Below are 21,602 nucleotides of genomic sequence, written 5' to 3'. Positions count from 1 at the left end.
GGTAATCACCACTTTTCACTCAAAACGTATTCAGAGTTACTAGACTGTCCCCATTTAAGATTGTAAGCACCACTTCTCACTCAAAACTTATTTTTGCTTTATAATTTGCGGATTTTTACTGGAAAGCTCTTTACTAATAATATGATTGGGAATTTTATAAAATACTACATCATTATGACTCTATTTACATCTTAGTACCTTTCTAAAATTATCTTCGCATTAAACTACCTCACTAACCAATCTATTTGTCAAAGGGGTACCTTATGTCATGTTTTTCATTAAATGACAAAAATGCCCATCCGTAATGATTTATCTCAATTAATTAAATGTAAATGCCATATTTATGAGGTGTTTATTGTTGAAAGCTGATGGTAGCAAGGGGCTATTGGTCAGTGCTCTATGGATTTATTTGCCATATCATTTTATGGCATGATTCAAAAATTAAGTCATGTCCAAATCTCAGGTGGACCAAGGAAATAGTGGTCTTAAGTACCCACAATTAAAAACTTCTTAGAAGCTGCGAAAGCTTTGGATCAAGCTTATGTTTATTATTGGGAAATGCTTTTCAAGAGGAGAATTTACAATATTGCTCACCTTTGCTTTTCTTTACAATAAAGCAGAGAATCAAAAGTTGCAAGGTCCACATCGTATGTGTCTCACATCCAACCCTCCAACATCTGCACACTAATATTATTATTATACTAAGTAAAAATAAATCCAACCATAAGGTGGGTTAATCCATAAAAAAATAATGTACACCACTCAAAATTCTCAATTTAAGTGTACCCCATCAGCTAATATGATTGACCTGATATTTTGGTCATGTTATCACCATGGTGTGGTGCATATGTTGGATGGTTTGGATGTTATACATATACTACATGGGCCTATAAGTATCGAGTTTCACTACTTACTAAAGAAAAAATGAGGGTATTTTTGTAATTTCATCCCTCAAAAAGCATCACCTCATAATTTTTAATTGTAGAGGCTTTATTTGGTAAAATATAGATTCCTCAAGAATTTTTCGATAAAGCTCCCAAAAAAAATAAAAAAATAGAGGGCACTTCAGTCATTTCATCCGACTAAAGGGCAATCTTATGTGCTTTCCTTTAGTCAAGGCACTGTCTAAAAAAAAAGCTTAACTTACTCTCGGTAAATGTATTATCATTTTAATTAATTGTACTTCTTCAGGAGTGCGATGGAGCCACACATGGGCATCAAACACCGGAGACAATTCAGGAGCTCATGATAATCTAAGGCTAATGCTACCTTGAATGCTTGCATGGTTGAAGTTAACACTGCAAATAATCAGTTCAAATCTAAGGTAATTAACTTTAAGATTATTAATTTGAATATATGTTGGAGTGAAATTAAGTCACTAAGGCCTAGCTCTGATAAAAATAAATTTTTTAATGTGAAAAATCATGCTATTTATAGTATTTTTGTTACATTATTTAATCTAACAATATTTTAGGCTTGTTTGAATTGATGGAGTCCAAAGAGTAGAATTGAAAGGAAAATTCCACTTCTGAGGAAAATAATGGATGAGGAAATCCATGGAAAAGAATACTAAAAAGGTTGTCTATGTTTCATTCCATGATTTTAAGGGCCCGTTTGGATACCACCAAATAAGTTACTTTTTCTACTTACAACAGTAGTTAATTAACTTATTTCAGATAAGTTTGGTTTATAATTAGTTATAAGTAACTTTTTTTTATTTAAAATCACATCAATTCAGTTAACTTTTTCACCTTTTCTACTTTTCATAGTTACTGAAGAGACACATCAGGAGAGACAAAAGAGAGGAGAAGATGATGAATATGTTGTTAACCAAACATGCTTATCTGCTTAATGAGTAGAAACTAAGATAAGCTACTTGATGCATAAGTAGCTTATCTTAAGTAACTTACGATCCGAACGCCTCCTAATGGAAATGTGGAATGATCACTGATCAAAAAGTGATATTTGCCTCTCAAAAAATGTGGAAATGTGGATAACAAAGGTCTTTGGAAGAAAAGGAAAATGCTCTTTTTTTAAGGAAAACTGTAGAAAAGAAAATAGTTTCCCACATGTTACTTTATTGTCGCAACTGATGGAAAACATCACATCAGCACTTTTCCACAGTTATTTTTTGGATTCCACCAATCCAAACAGGCAGGCCAATCATCCTGTTATGGACTATCTCAATTTTTTGGTAGATGCATTGTATGGTTCCTGGATTGCCTTTTATGGTTAACTGATGTGTTTGGCAAACAGATCACCATCATTTCATTGTGGAATGAGAGCGGGACTCATGCAAATGAGATGAAGGGGCCTAGCAGCAAACGTGCCAATGCGGTACGCTTATAGGAGACTGAGCAAGAAAGCTGGTGGTTGAACCAAAAATCAGGCTCGTCTAGTTATTAGGTAGGTGACAAGCATATGTTGAATGTAAATCAATACTTATTTTCTTTACCAACTTTCCAATTTTTTGTTACAAAAGTGGCGCAACTGGTGTGTGGACGACACTGAGTTTACATAATTTTAGGTTTGCTAACAGAGCTCTCTCCCCCTCTGATCCACCATGTGATGATTCAAATTGTTCATCCAGAAATTCCAACTGAAGATGGTCCATACATAGAAATTCTTACTTATCTAAAAGCAACTTGAAACGATGGTCCATATGTTATGCGAACTTGAAGACGTCAGATCAGTTAGATTTCTCTCATGGGGGCAGCCATATACTATGGGACCTTCTAGATGTATGGTTTGGATCATCACATCATGGGGTGAATGGGAAAGCCAATTGGGCAAGCCTTGATAGCAAATTAATCTCATTTAGTGCTAAACTGTCACTGGATTAACAATCGAATTCTCTACTCTTTTTTCTTTATTTTTAAATATTTTTGCTGATGTGTTTCTTAGACATGTTTGAATTCTTGTTGCATTCTCTCTCTCTCTCTCTCTCTCTCTCTCTCTCTCTCTCTCTCTCTCTCTCTCTCTCTCTCTCTCTCTCTCACACACACACACACACACACACACACACACTTCGGTTTTGATCATCACATCCTATTGAATAGTGTGGGGAAGATGATTGAGAATTGATCACCTACAAGCAATGGGACTAGTTCTTGTACCATAACATCTTTATCGACAACACACCATTTGTGTAGGAAATCAGTTCTATGAAAAACTATAGGCCTCGCTTCTCAAAAGTCAGGCTGATCAGATCACTAGGTGTGCATTCCAATACTGTGGCCCATCTGATGAGTGGACCACCCTGATTTCTATGTCAGGTAATCTTCATGGTGATGCCTACCATTTTCATAGCACTGGTGTCAATTATACACAGCTGGTTTGTACTATGTCGATGAGATACAACACCATAACTTGTATTAACTTGCCTGTGGGTAATCAGTTCTCAGGATGATTTCTTAAATTGTTATATGATGGTTCCTTAATACTGACACAATTTTATTTTATTTTTAGTAACCCTGGGCCTTTCAGGATTAGAGACATGTTTAAGGATGGAAGTGGTTAGTGGAGGAGGGAATTCTTGGCTATTACAACTGATGTGGAGATTTTCTTGTCCTTTGGAAAGTGCATTCTTGCTTCGAAGCCAAGCACTATTTTGAATGAGTTAAGGTCGTGATCTTGCTTCTTGGAAATTTCATGTGTATATTCCCAGTAGTTGGTTTAATTGTATTCATTGTATGGGCTGTTTTTGAAAAATAATACAAATAAGTAAATGTTTGCTATGTGTTTCTATATGAAGCTAGGCAAGCCTTAGATCAGAAAGCGAGAAGGGAAACATGCGTGGAACTCAGCAGAGAACATTTACCCGTTAAACCAAAAACTAACAAGAAGTTGTTCACTCATTTGTTATATTTATGCCAAAAAAAAAAGGAGGCAAGGTTCCCCTTTTTTCAGTGCAAAAAGCACATTAGCTCCCTTGGTACTTTCCGGGTTCTCCTTGTCTTTTCTACAATGTGTTTAAACATTAGATTTTCATCTTACCTTTCACATTCCATCAAACGGCCATAGTTTTGCTTAATTCATGTCTAAGACATCTATGACAGAAATCAGCATTCTTTTCTTGTATTTTTCTTTATTATGAGGATACTTAGTTTCCCAGAATGTGTTTTGGTTGGATTTGAGTGACGACGCAAATGAGGCATTGTCTACTACATTGCAGTTGATGATAAACAAAAACTATGCCATGATGTTGGTGAGCTACATTAGGCATCCATCTCTCACTTGTCATATTAAAGGAACGGGCCAAGGAGGGAATGATGACTGACTGATGATAGCAAGCATCCCCACGATGGAGAATGACCATAGAAAGATCTTTCCACACTGAGGAAAGCTCTCTCGACTTGCATTAGGTAACCTTAACAATTACATTCTCTCTTCATCTTGTTCTCCTATTCCAATATTCCGTGCTTGGTTGTAATGGAGCATTAATGCCAGGAACTTTACTTCCCTTCTAATTGCATTTTTTAATAACATCTGTAAGTTCTCACATATGTATCTAATATAGAACTGACTCTTCAAGTTCTTTCAGTGTTGATACATATTCATGCAGGAAGTTGACACTTAGAATGCCTAAGATGAGAAGCAACAATAGCGGGTGAATGCCAACACTCAAAGAATCGAAGCATCTATGAACAAGTAAGAAAGCTTTTTTTCTACAAAAAAAGTTGAATCTAATTGAATTCAGTTATATTGAAGATCATTAATGCTTCTTACATTTGTATGACAATGTTGCCCACATGCAATGTGAGCAGTAACCAAAATAAAATGCTTGTTATATATGTTCGACAGGCCTATTGGATATCCTTGGTGACTGTCTATCTTATGGACATGTCTTTGTGGAGCTTTCTCTCCTATGTCCTTTGGGAAGTTGAGTACATAGTCTATGATCCGTAGATACTTTCAGAGAGCTAACATATCCATATCAAGTTGAAAGACAAACCAATGCTACAAACCTTACCACATGAGTGGCAATAAATGCGAGTGGTGAGCTGCTGCTAGTTCACGAGATTCTTCCGTCGGTTATAAATGGAGGGTTAGAGAGCTGATTGTTTTTCAGGCACCTGACTTGTCAATGACGTTGAATTTGTAATCTTTCTTTTCCATGGAGTTGATGTTTACAAATGTTAAATTAAGCCAAATGTGAATGTAGACCATGTGTAATTTGTACATGGATCGGATGATGTTTATCTTTCCATAAACTTCCTTTTTTTCTTCCAAATCTATAGATATGGACATACCAATTTGACTAGGACGAAAGTAATAGTTAAATTTGTGAATGCGGCACCATGGGAACACAAACAGCATAGCTGAACTATGGCACAATAATAACTTGGATTTGGTAGCTAAGATGTGGCTCTGCAAGATGGTATGCTGATGGCGGTTAAGATAGGCTTGGTGGGTAATGTCCTAGTTTTATTCAAGCTTTATGATAAGTGTGGGTATGGGATGCCACGAGGTGAAACTCATACCCACAGCAAACTGCATTGATGCAGTGCCTGTCGTAAGTGAGGCTATTTCTTCAGTGCATCATCTTTCCAACCAGACCACACAGTGGGCAGTGGAGATATGAAACAGTGAGTAATGGAGATATGGGGTTCACATCTCTCCTATTTGTACAGAGGAAACAGTCCATTGCACGATACTTGATAGTACTCCTAGTTGTAAGACTAGGATAGTCCAATCAATCAACCTAGATTATGAATTCCCTCCAGCACACTATTCATAGGAACTAATGCAAGGGCATTTTCATACTAGACTTGAGTGGGGTGGCCTATGGGATGCAGGGGCACACTCAGGGTGGGTGGCCTGTGTGAGGCAGGTGGCTCGACTGAAGCAGAACCTATGTTAAGTGGGGCCCACGAGCGGGGTTCGGCCGAGGTCCTAACCCATGGGATGTGAGGCCTAGGCTATGAGATAAAGGGATTGATAAGCCATGCTCTATCAGTTCAAGCCTTTAGAGCAAGTGGTTAATTGTCCTGCATCAGGAACCATTTAAAATCACACCCAAAAACATTTAAAAACAACAATGATACAGCAATTCTAACCAAATGACCAATAGTAAATAAAATGGACAGTCAAGATTGTTTATAAATAAATGGCTCCAGTCAACAATTTCAACCATCCATTTGGTGGGGCCATCATCGTTGGTTATGGTTCTAAAGACTTACTAACTCGATGAAGGGAACAACAAGAAGTGAGTTGAACAATGGACTCAACTTTTCATCTCTTTTCTAACCCATGATGTTATTATCATTTTCTTTTAAGCAAGCATTTTCTTCATACACATGCCCTGCCCCTGGTGACTGGACCTGCTACTCCTGGGTCACGAAACATTCGTGGTGGAGCCCACCAGACAAATGCATGCCACACTGGCATGCGTGTAGAGAAATGTGAGTAGCTGTTGTTTTCACTTCCCACAATTCCAGACCAGAGATTATGAAACTGGCCAAGGACTAAGCCTTCTCATTTTTGTATAATCTTTTGCATATCTAATAATCGTGAATAACAATAATCAAAAGAACAAGAAGCATATTGTTGATCAAAATCTTTGAAACGGATGAATTAGATTGGCCGCAAAGAGGAGAGGACTACATCTTTGAGGGAACTGTCTCTCTGCATGGCAGCTTTGAACTCATCGAACGTGACCTTTCCATCACTATTGGCATCCATCCGACCAAAAATCTCATCAAGCTTCCCAGGTTCTGTTATGTCTGCTGGAAGGCAGTCTTCTGGCAAGGCCTATATGGATTTCAGTTAGCAGATGTTTTCTACCATATCCAACTAAAACTACAGAGAAATGCTAAGGTGATTCATGTGCAGGCAGACTGGAAAGGCGGAGATTCAGGTCGCACATGTACAAGATCCAGGCTGTTCATTAGGTGGGGAATGCCATGAACACACCTTGTCCCAAAATTCTGGCTGGTCTGCATATCAGGTGAGACACACAAATGTTGAACATAGATCAACATGTATGGCTCCCCTAGTAAGTGGATCATTGTGATTTTTGGGCCAGGGCATTTTCAAGGTGGCCCCCATCAGATCAATGGACATATCTTGCACCTTTGTACTGCCTTAGCATTTCTAGAAACTTTGCAGGCTTCAAAGGAAGGGTGAGAGGTATTTACTCTAAGCATTGATGCTACTTCTTCCTTCGTGATGCATCCTGTCCTGTCTGTATCATACATCTATGGGAACATAAAATGCACACATGTTAAGCTCACATTTTTATGTAGTATAGAAATTCAAGATATGAAAAGATAATTTCATTTTACTTGATGAATACGCAGTTCCTTGGAAGACATAGGCACGAGAAACAAATTGTGTATTAGGCCGTTTCAGAAAATGATCGAAATAGAGTTTATACGTAGCAAATGCGGCTGTTTGAGATTATCAAAAATGTTTTAAATTATGTTGATAAGCATTTTGAATTCTGATTTGAATAAGAGAAGCAATATATATAATATGTGATCGAAATAGTTGCCTTGTTCTCTTACCCATCAATGGTACAGGCAGTGGACCTCTCAATATATATCCTATGAGACTATCTAGAAGGCCCCATCATGGGATGTGCCATGGCCTAATATCTCCCCTATCAGATGATATCAGCCATCCAACAAAAATGGATAATTACAACCAACAGTCTGCAACATACATACTAGTCAGGACATCCAATCGCGAAGATTTTTTGGGTATCTCCCATCCACCATGGGCCCCACCAAAGTAAATGAACAAATTCTCAATACAACATTATATATTTACTCATTTTGTCAAAACCGAATATATATATATATATATATATATATATATATATATATATATATATATATATATATATATATTGCTAGAGAGTATCTTGAGTAGTACTAATTAACTCAGGAGTAGTTATATGATCCCTAACCCATGGATATGGGAGTACACTCAGATCTAGTTTGTAAATGTGGTGCCCATTGTTTAGTGATCCAAACCATTCGTTTATTGGGCGCCACCATGAACGAATCTTCAAGATCTGTGTTTCCTCCTGTCTGTAGTTTACTGCTGTTCAAATAGTAGTAAATTACCTGGAAGCAGAGCTGGAGAGCATCATCTCCATGCGAATTTCTGAGGCTTGAGAAGCCACATAGGATCTTTCTCATGTCCACAGTCCCATCACGGTTGTTGTCAAATAGATCAAAAACACGTGGAGCAAGGGGGAGAAGCGAGCTCATGTTCATTGCTTTTAGCACTTGTTCAAATTCAGAAAGAGTGGCATTGTCTCCATATGCACATCTGCATTGAAGGCTTCTCATTTATTGATCAGACATTCAAAAAATTAAACAGTAAAACAAATTATTTTCAATTTCTGGTCTAGACTACAACGTGGGTCAGTCAAACTTCACAAGATAAGGCCACTAATCCTCAATAGATCTGCACATAAACACACCAGTCTAGACGCCAATTCGTGAGTCGCATTGTTGATGGACAATTGCCTGAAAGTCACGTTGTTTTCATCTTGATAATTTTGTGATTTAGCCTATCAAATTTAGATTGCTATCTTTAAAATAAAAAAAATAAAAAAATAAAAAGATTTCTAACCATTTTCTTTTTATCAGTCTACCAATTTGGCGGTTGGGATATGCTCATCCAGTGGGACCCTTGATTTAGGGGAGTCAATATTGGAATGTTACTTGCAATTTGATTAATCTTGTTAGAGGGAGTATTTAGTTTATTTCAGTGCTCCCTTGGGACACCTTATCTTTGTTATTCAATTAATAAAAGAGGTTAGGTGGTCATTCTGTCATTAACTTGCCATTTTCCCAAAATCCCTCTCTACAAAAATTTTCAATTAGTGAAGGCTGCTGTTTGGATTGCTCAATTGAACTGAATTACAGTAGTCCTGTAACTCCTGTTCATATTAGCAACTCCAACCACTCCAAGTCGACCTTTAAAATGCATGGAATTGCAGTTAGGATTTGTTCATCACTACGAAACATGAATTACAGTATTCCCACTTCCCACATTGAGTTTGGTTGTCTCCTCTATACTTTGAATTCTTGCAAGTTCGTTCAACAGGGCATCTGAGCAGACCTTAAAACTAACATTAAAACATTAACATCATAAATCCATAAACCTTCACTTTGAGTGAACCGTTTGATTTTTCATTCTTTTTTCTAGATAGGATTCAGGTTGAATTCTTTACCGTTTTCCATGGGATTAGATCCCAATAATATCTAATCATGAATCATAAGATTCTATCTACATTCGTTCTATAACATTTTGCATCTGGTTTCGGCCATAAGATACTAATAGAGAAGAAACTCACATTCTCTTGAAATGTTTTCTCAGCTTCTCGAGCTCCTCATGAGTAAGATCATGGGACCCTAACAGAGTCCTCAACTTCTTCGATCTCAAGAAATCTGTGCTACTCAACACGCTCGCTATTGCTGCAGCGCGGAATTTGTGCAGTGCATCTCAAGAAAATCATCCCCATTGATTGATCCTAATATCTGTATGGGCCCACAATACCAGCATTTTATAATACCTAGAGATGGCCAACATGTATGATTGATGTCTTTTTAGATTTGAGCATAAGTAGCTAATGTAACAAGAATGGACTAATGGTCATGCTATATACCTCTTGTGCAGTGGGTCTTCTGTGAGGATCGACGGTCAGGAGACTGGAAATCAATTGCTTCACGGATGAAAAGATGGTCTTCCAAGTATGTTCATCAAAGCTGAAGTCACCCTGTGTGGAAACCATTTCCCATAAGAAACAGAAACACAAGAATAGCAGCACTGAGTGTGAAATCATTTCACATAACAAATCTTTTCTATGAATTCACATCAAACGACATTAAAAAAATGAAAGAAAGAAATGTTGAGACTGACATCCATGCATTTGGAGGGTAAATTTTGAAGTTTGGGATACACTGAAGGGAAGAAAGAATGAGCAGCTCTGATGTAGAACAGGTTGCAGATGATTTCATGAAGGGCCAGGATAGAAAGAAATCAGGCCGAAAAGCTCGATCTAGGGTGAAAATGGCCTGAACACACACTATAGCTTCTGACAGTCATTACTTTGCGACCGGTTATCAGCTTCAGGTTATGTCATTGGAAAGCTATCAGCAAGCCTGTAACATGGAAACTGAGAATGTTGGTTGGACCCAAGGGATTTCTCGGAGAAAAAAAAAAGGATATTTTCTGGATCAAAGTCGTCTTTTTGTTCAAAATCAACTATTTTTAATGTCCTGTTTTTGCTATTTTTGGGGTTTTAAGAGCCCAGTTGTATTCCAAAGTCTTTGTTTTAGTCATCTAAGAATTATTTACAGGTTTGGGTAGGATTAGATGTCTTTTTACTATTTTTAATCATTTTTTACTATTTCAGGAAAGTTTATTTCAATTGGATAAGGAATCCAGGGCTTCTTTGCTTATCAAGTACACCGTAAGCAACACATCATTTAATAATATTAATTTTATTCTCATTTTAGAGATTCTTTCTCTCTCCTTGTGGATTCAAAGGGTTATTCTAGAGAAGAAATCAGCGATCTCCTCTTTTCTCCTCACATCCACTACAGCAAGCTCTCATAAGTTGTAACCAGCATACGAGCTACACCAAAATTATTAAGTATGTGGAGAGAAAACAGAGGAAAAGAACTGCTAATCTATATCATGCTCCAGTTCTACCACAAGCTTGCAAGGCTTAGCGTAAATGAACTTACTGCTAATATCATTTTTTGCTTCTCCCGATTCGATGTTGCATGAAAAGGTGGATACCTGAAATTTCAATCCATACCAGGAATGACCTAAACAATGCTTGCCGGTCTACTTTCTTAGCATTCATCTGAAAGGTCAGAAACAGAGATGAAAAGAAAGGAAATACTTGCAGACAGGCAGTTGCCTAACCAAGAATCCCCCAAATGCACCAACATGGTGCAATCGTGCAAGAACCGGAATGTCCCATAGGTGGGCCCACTGTTAATGTCTGCTGGCCTAAAAATCATGCCGCTCTTTTCACATGTGTGCCAACACATTACATGGATTTCCATTTTACATAAGATTGCAGGACCCACCTGACAAGCGTGCATCCTACTATTAGGCCAGCATACATTAACTGTGGGGCCTGCCTAACGAACAGCCCTGATCTGACACATGTACCATATCGGCACACGTGGGTAGCGTCTGGCTTAAAGTGACTACAGATAGGTAGCTGAAAGAAGCATTCTTCATTTTCTAGATGAGATTATTAATCTCTTCCGGATGTTCAATCGAATTGAATAGCGACAACCTCATTTACTAAAGAGTAAATGACCAAAGCAGGGTTAGCCTCACTCCATTCATAATGTCAGAGTAGCACCCTGAATTGGAATTACTAATATCTCAATCCAACATGCATTAGGGGTTTGGTTGTCGCTATGAATTAAAACGATGACAAATGAATTGCAATTCATTTCAATTGAACATCCAAATGCAGCTTAAGCACTAAAACAATAGCTAGCGTACCCTGAAAGGAGGATATACAAGATCACCCCCAGAGACCACATATCACTGGCAGAAGATACTCTACATTGACCCAGAGCTTCTGGCGATACATAATTGATCAAACCAAACAACCTAACAATAGGATCGGTGAAATCCTCTACAGAACTCAAACCAAAGTCCATAATCTTCAATGGCGAACCCTCACTGTTGCTCAAGAAAAGGCAGTTCTTAGGTTTCAAATCACAGTGAACAATGTTCGCCTGATGAAGGGCACCTAACCCACTTGCAATCTGCCGGACCACTACCGCTGCTTCAACCTCTGAATACTTCTCCTGAGAAACTATCCTATCAAAAAGCTCACCGCCTGAGCAGAGCTCTAGTACAAGGTGGACGCCATTTGTATCCTCATAAACGTCGTACAAATGTATTACATTTGGGTGTGGAGAAACATCTTCAACAATCTTCCTCATGACAAGGATTTCGTTTGTCAGCAATGCATCTGATATTGAGACCTGTTTCCATGTTGGCAATCCCAAAGCAGGGAAACCCTTCTCTCCACCACGACTCCGCGGCATTCCTGGTGGCATGCATCCAAACCTCTTGAGAGTTTTGAGGGCGACTTCGGTCTTGCTTCCATCTGGTTTGCTCAGTCCCCTTCTTACAACTGAGAATCCCCCTCTTCCAAGAACATCACCGACTTCGTAGTCAACGGATAGTCTTCGGCTTTCTTGTCTCAACATCGATTTAAATCTTTCTTCCAACAAAAGCAGGACACCTCTGATATTTAAACCTCTCCTTAAATAAAGAGATTGTTTGTTCAAAAACAAAATCTGAGTTGTTTAAAATAGAAATCAGAATTAGAATGAAACTGGATTCTTCATAAACCCAAAAACCCAATTTCGAAATTGAGGTTTAGGATGAAATTATTACAAGGATTATCAAGCTAAAAGATCCTAAAACAAGAAATTCAACACAACCAGAAAAGCGACTCGGAAAAGTTGATTCTTTTTTTCTTCTTCACTCAAGATAATACCAGTCAATTTAAGTAAATTATATCAGTAATACCCTTAAAAAGAAAGCAAGAAAGAAATAAAAATAAAAAATAAAAGGAGAGAGAGGGAGAGAAGAACCCAAAATCGTATCTTCAAGTCCCAAGACTAAAACAGCTTTAAAAGAACCTAAATTACCAGAAGACTTCTAATACTGCAAATCTATCGCCAATCAGAGAGAGAAAAGGGGAATCAAATCAAGACCCGCCAGCAAGGATGCCACAAAACTCCACAAAAGAAAAACATGAAAAATTCAAATAAGCTGAGGAGAAAACAAAATTTCCAAAATCAAATAAAACGACCCAAAACTACAAAGTAAAAAATCAAAAGTCAAAAGAAAAATAAAAAATAAAAAAATCTAGCAAACACAGTGCAGGTAATTCTTAAAAGACAACAAAAGACCAAAGAACAAACATAAGTGGGAAAATAGCTGCAACCCAAGATCGCCAAAATCAAATTAAAGACTGGAAAATTCCGAGGAATGCTAAAAAATCTAGCAAAGTTCAACGTGGATATTCTCGAAAACCAACGACAGACGTAAGCAAGAAAAGAAAAACCCATAATAAATATCCCTGAAATAAAATCAAAGACCTGAAAACTAGAGAATAAGTTTAGAACTCCCAAGAACACCCAAAATTCTAAAAAATTTCAACGTACTCTTAAAAAGCTCACACAAACCAAAGAACAAACATAAGTAGAAGAAGAAACTAAAAACCACAACTTGAAATTACAGAATTGAATCAAAGATCCAAAAGCTATGAATAACACCAAAATCCAGGAAAATCAAACGTGGGTATTCTTGCAAAATGACGATAGATCAAAGGAAAAACATAAGCGGGTAAAACCTGCAACCCAAAAAATCACAGAAATCAAATCAAAGATCAAGAAAATCCATCTTTCTTGAATCTCCTTTTTCAATAGAAAGAGATAAGGTGATGAGATAAGTCAGAGAAATTAAAAACCAATTTATTTCTTGAAGGAATTGACGTAAGCAGAAAACGACGGAATTGACCCATGAACTGTTTCCATTAGATTACAGCTTAGACTATGGAAATTTTGGAATTATAATATTATTATATTAAATGGATTGAAGGGAATATAAGGGGTGGAGATAAGTGCTGAGGAAATAGAGACAAGAGAGAGAGATTGTTGGAATGTATGAGATTGATTCTCCTCCATGTGTAGATTTTTCATGAGAGCTTCTTCCATTATCTCTCATGGCTGCTAAACAGCTCTGTCATCCAAGCTCAGAATGGAGAAAGAAATACCGTTAAAATGGCAGGAATGTTAGTTTGTGTATGCGGGGGTATTATAGTCATTTCATACGATTCAATTTATTTATAAAGGAGGAGCTATACGATACTCTGACTCCGTATGACACTTGATACGCAGGCACTCAGATATAGTGAATATATCAAATATTAAACCAATTTAAACCGATTAAATTATGAATTCCACTTTCTTCAAGTCATAATCCCAATATCAGGTTTTTTGAACAATCATAACCTCTTATTCATGTATTCTTATTTGTGGAAATAGATGTTGGAAAGTTTTCTTTTTTAACCGTCCAATAAATGTATTTTCAGATATTTAGATAATAAAATAATATTAATTTTTCAATGACACATATAAGCTGCATATGATAATTTTGACGGTTTAACTTAATTATTTGTATGATTCATGTGCAATTTCTAAGTAATTTATAAGTACTTGCGTATTATTCATCATACTCTGCCAGAGTATCAAAAATTTTCTCTCCGGGGAGATGATAGGATGGAGATGGAAGAACCGTACTATGGTAGAGCATCTCCCCACAAGAAATGTGGCAGGCTGATGGGAAAATCAGGTCCGTCCATATGCAGGGCCCCCCATTAGACATGATGAGGATTTTCTCCTCATTGCTGGGTTCGATGAAATCGAACCAATTTCGATATCATCGATAATTATAGGATTTTTTAGCGTTGGTCGCTGGACAGTTTTTGTCCTGTTCTGATATCATCGAGAGACCTTCAAATGATATCGAGGCTGTCATCGAGAGTGGCTCGATGACATCGATAATTGTTAAAATTTTCACCCCTGGTCGCTGGACAGTTTTGGTCTTGTTTCGATATCATCGAAGGACTGTTGATGATATCGAAGCTGTTATTGGGTGCCCGTCGATATCATCGAAGAGTTCCGCAGATGCGATTGCGGAAATGCAGATTTTGCGGATTTTGTTTCCTATTTAAATTCTACCTCTTTCTATTCTTATATAAAGGGGTGTATGTGGGATTGGGGTGTATTCCAGGGTATTCTAGGGTTTCTTAAAGCTTTGCAAGGGTTTGCTAAATGGCTTAGGGTTATCAAAGGTGTGAGAGAGAGAGAAAGAGAGAGAGGAAGCTTGTGGAAGGGAGGCTATGCTCGTAGAGGTGATCTACCATATCTCATCGCTTCCACGTCCTCGTAATCGGTGAGATCTCTCCATTTTCTTTGTTTCTCTTATTGTTTATCCACTCCTGCATTAGTGAAGAAGGTTTGATCCAAGCGGTGTGTGCTTGTGATCGGTTATAACGTTCTACTTTATAGTGGATTGTTGATCTAGATGAGGTCCCGTGGTTTTTACCTCTTTGAGGGTTTTCCACGTAAAAATCTCTGGTATGGTGTGGTTTATGTTTTGATTTAGTTCATTGCAATATTATTCCATAATTCTGGTTTGTTCTAGGAGGCTAGATCCTAAGGTTTTGTGCAAGACCCCCAACAAAGTGGTATCGGAGATAAGTTCATTGAACGGGTAGGATCGGTTTGGAATTATGGAAGGTGGCTCATCAATGATGATCAGCCTCAATGGTTCTAACTGGACCATATAGAATGCTAAGATGGAGGACTTGCTTTATTGCAAGGACCCTATATTCTCCAATTTTAGGCATATCAACAAAATTTAATGATATGTCTGATGATGATTGGAAGAAGATGGACCGAAAGGCGGTAAGGTTTATTAGACAATGGTTGGACGATTTCGTATTCCACCCTGTGTCTACGGAGACCTCAGCCGCTAGCATATGGCTGAAATTAGAAGGGTTGTATGAGAGGAAGACAACCGGTAATAAAAATTTTCTAATAAGGCGACTTGTGAATCTCAAGTTCAAGGATGGTAGTTCTGTGGCCGAGCACATGAATGAGGTCAGCAATATAGTGAACCAGCTCTCTGCTATGAAGATGGTCCTAGATGATGAATTGCAGGCTTTGCTATTGCTTAGTTCATTGCCTAACAGTTAAGAGACATTAGTGGTGTCTCTAAGTAACTCCGGGCCAGATGGAGAGATATCCATGGAATAGGTAACCAGTTGTCTCTTCAATGAGAAGACAAGGAAAAAGTCTCAGGGGTCTACTCAGCAAGAGGCCCTTGTGACACAGGAACGGGGGAGAGGAAAGAACAGGAAGGGCGAGAAGGCCCGAGATAAATCAAAAGGCAAGTCGAGTAACAGAAAAGATGTTGATTGCTGGAATTGTTGCAAGAAGGGCCACTGCAAGCATGAATGTCGTGGTAAGAAGAATGACAAGAAAGGAAAAGGAAAAGAGAAGGAGGATGAATCAGATTTCATTGTGGTCGTTTCAGATGGCGACGTTGTAGTTATTCTTTCAGCAGATCACGATATATGTCTCATGACTACGAGTCAAGACACCGACTGAGTGATTGACTCGGGAGCTTCTTTTCATGCGACTCCACGCAGGGACTTCTTCACAAGTTACAAGTCAGGTGACTATGAGACCGTGAAGATGGAAAATTCTGGCGTATCGAAGATCATAGGGGTCGGTGATATTTGTGTAAAGACTGATGTGGGCTGCACATTGGTTTTCAGGGATGTGAAGCATATCTCAGACCTTCGCATCAACTTGATGTCGACGGGAAGGTTGGATGATGATGGCTATGAAAGCCGGTTTGCTGGTGAGCGCTGGAAGCTTATCAAGGGTTCGTTGATCGCAGCCAAAGGAAAGAAGTGTTGTACCCTTTACAAGGCAAGTGTCAGTGTGTGTAAGGGTGGGTTGAACGCAGCGAAAGTTTCAGCTATTGACATGTGGCACAGGCGTCTAGGCCACATGAGTGAAAAAGGGCTTCAGGTACTAGCAAGGAAGCGGCTCCTTCCAGACGTGACAGGTACACCTCTCAAAACCTATCTTGATTGTTTATCAGGGAAACAACATAGAGTTTCATTCGTTAAAACTGTTTCTCATTTTAATAAAGTGCATGCATTAGATTTGGTTTATTGCGATGTTTGTGGTCCTATGAGGACAAAAATCTTAGGTGGGGCATTGTATTTTGTCACTTTTATAAATGATGCATCTAGGAGGGTTTGGGTTTATGCTTTGAAATCCAAGGACGATGTCTTTGGTGTGTTTAAATTGTTTCATGCTATGGTCGAGAAAGGGACAGGTAGATCATTGAAGTGCATCCGCACTAACAATGGTGGTGAATACATTGGCGACTTTCATAAGTACTACAAGTCCCTGGGTATATGGCATGAACAGGCGGTTCCCAAGACCCCCCAGCATAATGGTGTGGCTAAGCGAATGAATCGCACTATTGTAGAAAGAATCAGATACATGTTACCCCATGCGAAATTGCCGAAGACGTTCTGGGGAGAAGCAATGCACACAACGGTGTATATGATAAACAGGTCTCCATCACCCCCATTGAATGAAGAAGTACCTGAGAATGTGTGGACTGGACAGGATCCATCGTACAGTCATCTCAGGGTGTTTGGATGCAGGACATCCGTTCACATACCAAAGGACGAGAGATCCAAGCTCGATATGAAGATTGGGCAGTGTGCATTCTTGGGGTACGGTGATGAAAAGTTCGGTTACAAATTGTGGGATCCGACCGAGAAGAAGCTCGTCAGGAGCAGAGATGTGTTTTTCTTTGAAGATCAGTGTATAGAAGACATTGGTAAGACAGAAAATAACTAGCCTAGTTTAGGTGAGATAGAGGACATGTATCCAGTTATTCCTCCCGTGGAGCCTGATGACGGGGGAGTACAGTAAGGTGCAAAGGACGAGGGAGTTCCTACAGAAGATGGACCGAGGGAGCAGCCCCCACTTGATCCACCTGTTGAGCCACAGGTGAGAAGGTCATCCAGGGACAGACAGTCATCCAAGAGGTACTCGCCGCATGAGTACATTATGCTCACTGATGAGAGAGAGCCAAAAGATTATTCTGAGGCCCTAGCTGACGAGTATAAGGGGGAGTGGCTGAAAGCTATGCAAGAGGAGATGAAATCCTTGCATAAAAACCACACCTATGATATGGTGAAATTGCCTAAGGGCAAGAAAGCTTTAAGCAACAAGTGGGTGTTCAAAAAGAAGATTGAGCAGAAAAATTCACAGACGATGTTCAAGGCTAGACTTGTGGAGTAAGGATTTGGTCAGAGGAAAGGTATAGACTTCGAGGAGATATTCTCACCAGTGGTGAAGATGACATCCATACGGGTGTTACTTGGGTTGGCAGCTAGCATAGATCTAGAGATAGCAGTTAGATGTTAAAACTGTCTTTCTCCATGGTGACCTGGAAGAAGAGATCTACATGCACCAACCAGAGGGTTTCGAAATCAAGGGCAAAGAGCATATGGTGTGTAGGCTGAGGAAGAGCTTGTATGGGCTGAAACAAGCTCCATGGCAATGGTACAAGAAGTTCGACTCGTTCATGTTACAGCATGGGTATGACAGAACGGAGTCGGACCACTGTGTGTTCACGCGCAAGTTCTCAGATGGTGATTTCTTAGTTCTATTGTTATATGTTGATGACATGCTCATTATGGAAAAAGACATCAAGAAGATCGACAGATTGAAACAGGAGTTGGGCAAGTCGTTTGCGATGAAAGACTTGGGCCCAGCTAAACAGATCCTAGGAATGGAGATAACCCGTGACAGAAGCAGTAGGAAGCTTTGGTTGTCACAAGAGCGGTATATTGAGAAAGTCCTAGAGCGGTTCAATATGAATGCAGCGAAGCCGGTCAGTACTCCACTGGATGGTCACTTCAGATTGAGCGACAGACAGTGTCCCAAGACGAAGGCAGAGGTGGAAGAGATGCAGAAAATACCATACACGTCAGCAGTAGGAAGTTTGATATATGTTATGTTGTGTACACGCCCAGACATAGCATATGTGGTTGGTATTGTCAGCCGGTATCTTGTCAATCCTGACAAAGAGCATTGGGCAACGGTGAAGTGGATACTGTGGTATCTAAGAGACTCATCTAGGTTGAGCTTATGCTATGGTAACAGAAAACCTGTGTTAGAGGCTACATAGATGCAGATATGACAAGTGACATAAACTCTAGGAATTCTACATCGGGGTTCATGTTCGCATTTGCAGGGGGAGCAGTTTCTTGGCAAAGCAAGCTATAGAAGGTTGTAGCATTGTCAATGATAGAGGCTGAGTACATTGCAGTCACAGAGGCATGTAAAGAGATGTTTTGAATGAAGAGGTTCCTGCAGGAACTTAGCCTGAAGCAGGAGCAACACGTAGTCTATTGCGATAGCCAAAGTGTTATACACTTGAGCAAGAATCCAAGTCAGCACTCCAAGTCGAAGCACATAGAGATTCGGTATTACTGAATCAGGGATACTTTGGAACAGAAGGTGTTACAGCTTGAGAAGGTCCGCACGGACGATAATGGGTCAGACATGATGACCAAGGCTTTGCTCAAGGACAAGTTTGAGGTTTGTAGAAACTAGCCATCCTGGCGAGCGCACCTGCCACTAAATTACTCTCTCGGTAGTGATGGGGATTTTCTCCTCATTGCTGGGTTCGATGAAATCGAACCAGTTTCGATATCATCGATAATTGCAGGATTTTTCAGCGTTGGTCGCTGGACAGTTTTTGTCCTGTTCCGATATCATCGAGAGACCTTCAGATATATCGAGGCTGTCATCGAGAGTGGCTCGATGACATCGATAATTGTTGGAATTTTCACCCCTGGTCGCTGGACAGTTTTGGTCCTGTTTCGATATCATCGAAGGACTATCGATGATATCGAAGCTGTTATCGAGAGCCCGTCGATATCATCGAAGAGTTCCGCAGATGCGATTGCGGAAACGCAGATTTTGCGGATTTTGTTTCCTATTTGGATTCTACCTCTTTCTATTCTTATATAAAGGAGTGTATGCGGGATTGGGGTGTATTCCAGGGTATTCTAGGGTTTCCTAAAGCTTTGCAAGGGTTTGCTAAAGGGCTTAGGGTTATCAAAGGTGTGTGAGAGAGAGAGAGAGAAAGAGAGAGAGAAAGCTTGTGGAAGGGAGGCTATGCTCGTAGAGGTGATCTACCATATCTCAGTGCTTCCACGTCCTCGTAAACGGTGAGATCTCTCTGTCTTCTTTATTTTTCTTATTGTTTATCCACTCCTGTGTGAATGAAGAAGGTTCGATCCAAGCGGTGTGTGCTTGTGATTGGTTGTAACGTTCTGCTTTATAGTGAATTTTTTATCTGGACGAGGTCCCGTGGTTTTTACCTCTTTGAGGGTTTTCCACGTAAAAATTCCTAGTGTGGTGTGGTTTATGTTTTGATTTAGTTCATTGCATTATTATTCCATAATTCTGGTTTGTTCTGGGAGGCTAGATCCTAAGGTTTTGTGCAACGCCCCCAACAAGACAATCATATCCATCCATTCTGTGGCCATTAAAGTCACAGTGGATAACAAAATCAGTTAACGGTTGAGGATAAATTGATGAAAAAAGAAAAAAGTAATAAAAGGGATTGTCTACTAGGTTTAATTTCTAAACGTGGGCCATCCCTCCCTGTGCCAGTATATGTGTGGACCTAGGGTTGTACATCGAGCTGAGTTGAGTCGATGTTGGCCAAGCTAGCTTGGCTTGGCTCGTCGTGCTCTTCTCGATAAAATGTAAAAAAAGGGAAGGACGGATAGAATAAGGTTTATATTTTAATTTTTAAATATAATATAATATATATTCGAGTCAAGCCAAGCTCAAACTTTGAGCTGAGATGGGTTCAAGGTGAGTCAAGTCAAACTCCACTATATTTGAATTTGTCTTGTTTCCAAAATAAATTGGGTCATATAAAGCTTGGCTCAGCTTGAGTCATTGTTCAAGCTGAATCAAGTCGAGCTAGATCGAGCCAAGCCTAGTGTGCTTTTCGAACTAACTTGGCTTGTACCGCCGAGTGGACCCGATCAATCCATCACCCTGCCACGTGTCCTGTGGAGAGATCGCTCGCGAGATATCATATCATGCAATCTGCATCTGACTACAGTGCTACAACTCATCCATCTTACATGGCCATATTGCCACGCCTATATTGGACCGTATAGAATTGTGGGCCCCACATAAATGGAGAATGGCCTGAAAATCACACCACGCGGATATGATTAACGGTCTGATTTTACTAGTTGAATTTGTACTGTTAAATATTTCTTTTTGATTGTCCATTTGATGATCAACAGATGGACGGTTGGGAAAGTCCAGCCATTGTCATGTCAAGGGATTCATCAATCCACATTGGACCTCATGATCTGGACGATTCAGATTGAAAGAATGGCTGCCACGTGTACTTCAGATGAGTCATTGCCCCCTGTGAGGGGTTGGTAACTTGATGTTTATACGATGCAATTGGAGAGTATGGTAGGTCATATACCTGCAAGCATCCACTGTACACGTGGCATTCAGGTACGTCAATCCAGACCATTTAAATTAGGGGACCGGCTGTTTCCTGCAGATGGAGGATGTGATGGTTTCATTATTTTTGTTTTGAATTTTGGCCGTTGACTATTTGAAATTACCAACGTCTATTTGATGGGCATCGATCAAATGATCACGACCGCTTGAAAATTAAATAATAATAATAATAATAATATAGGCCACACCCCATCATCAGCATTATTGAATATTGATTGGCATATTTGTATCCCACGCGCAGGACAGACAGCCAAACTAATAATATAATTCTTTAATCTAATACATGTGACGTGGACCATGACGTATCATCTTTCTATATATATTTTTTTATTCTTCTATTTGTCATTTGTTTATTCCTTGTGACTCGGGATGAGTCACTGACTCGCTCAACGCAATACACAGGCAGCTTTGCTGAAC

The 21,602-nt window shown here is 39.3% G+C and overlaps 1 protein-coding gene and 1 long non-coding RNA gene across 3 annotated transcripts; one reads left to right on the top strand and one right to left on the bottom strand.

Moving 5' to 3' along the window:
* Positions 1-27: 27 nt before the first annotated feature.
* Positions 28-5,251, top strand: LOC131226681 (uncharacterized). 2 transcript variants are annotated; one of them, XR_009161981.1, is made up of 6 exons: positions 28-62; positions 1,192-1,324; positions 3,487-3,624; positions 4,175-4,364; positions 4,544-4,650; positions 4,804-5,251. It is a non-coding gene; the product is annotated as an uncharacterized LOC131226681 (long non-coding RNA). The 2 variants fall into 2 exon arrangements; XR_009161980.1 differs by lacking the exons at positions 28-62; positions 1,192-1,324; positions 3,487-3,624 and having other exon boundaries at positions 3,692-4,364.
* A 1,054-nt stretch (positions 5,252-6,305) lies between these two features.
* On the bottom strand, positions 6,306-13,049 carry LOC131226680 (calcium and calcium/calmodulin-dependent serine/threonine-protein kinase-like). Its single transcript, XM_058222310.1, is given in 7 exon segments — positions 6,306-6,753; positions 7,140-7,199; positions 8,073-8,280; positions 9,314-9,490; positions 9,597-9,736; positions 10,710-10,764; positions 11,491-13,049. Coding segments are annotated over 7 exon segments (1,536 nt in total). The 5' UTR covers positions 12,210-13,049; the 3' UTR covers positions 6,306-6,576.
* Positions 13,050-21,602: the final 8,553 nt, after the last annotated feature.

Source organism: Magnolia sinica, chromosome 15 (genome assembly GCF_029962835.1).
Source record: "Magnolia sinica isolate HGM2019 chromosome 15, MsV1, whole genome shotgun sequence".
NCBI lineage: Eukaryota > Viridiplantae > Streptophyta > Magnoliopsida > Magnoliales > Magnoliaceae > Magnolia > Magnolia sinica.
The sequence above is the reverse complement of the archived record's forward strand: the minus strand, read 5'-3'. Positions and strand labels throughout refer to the sequence as shown.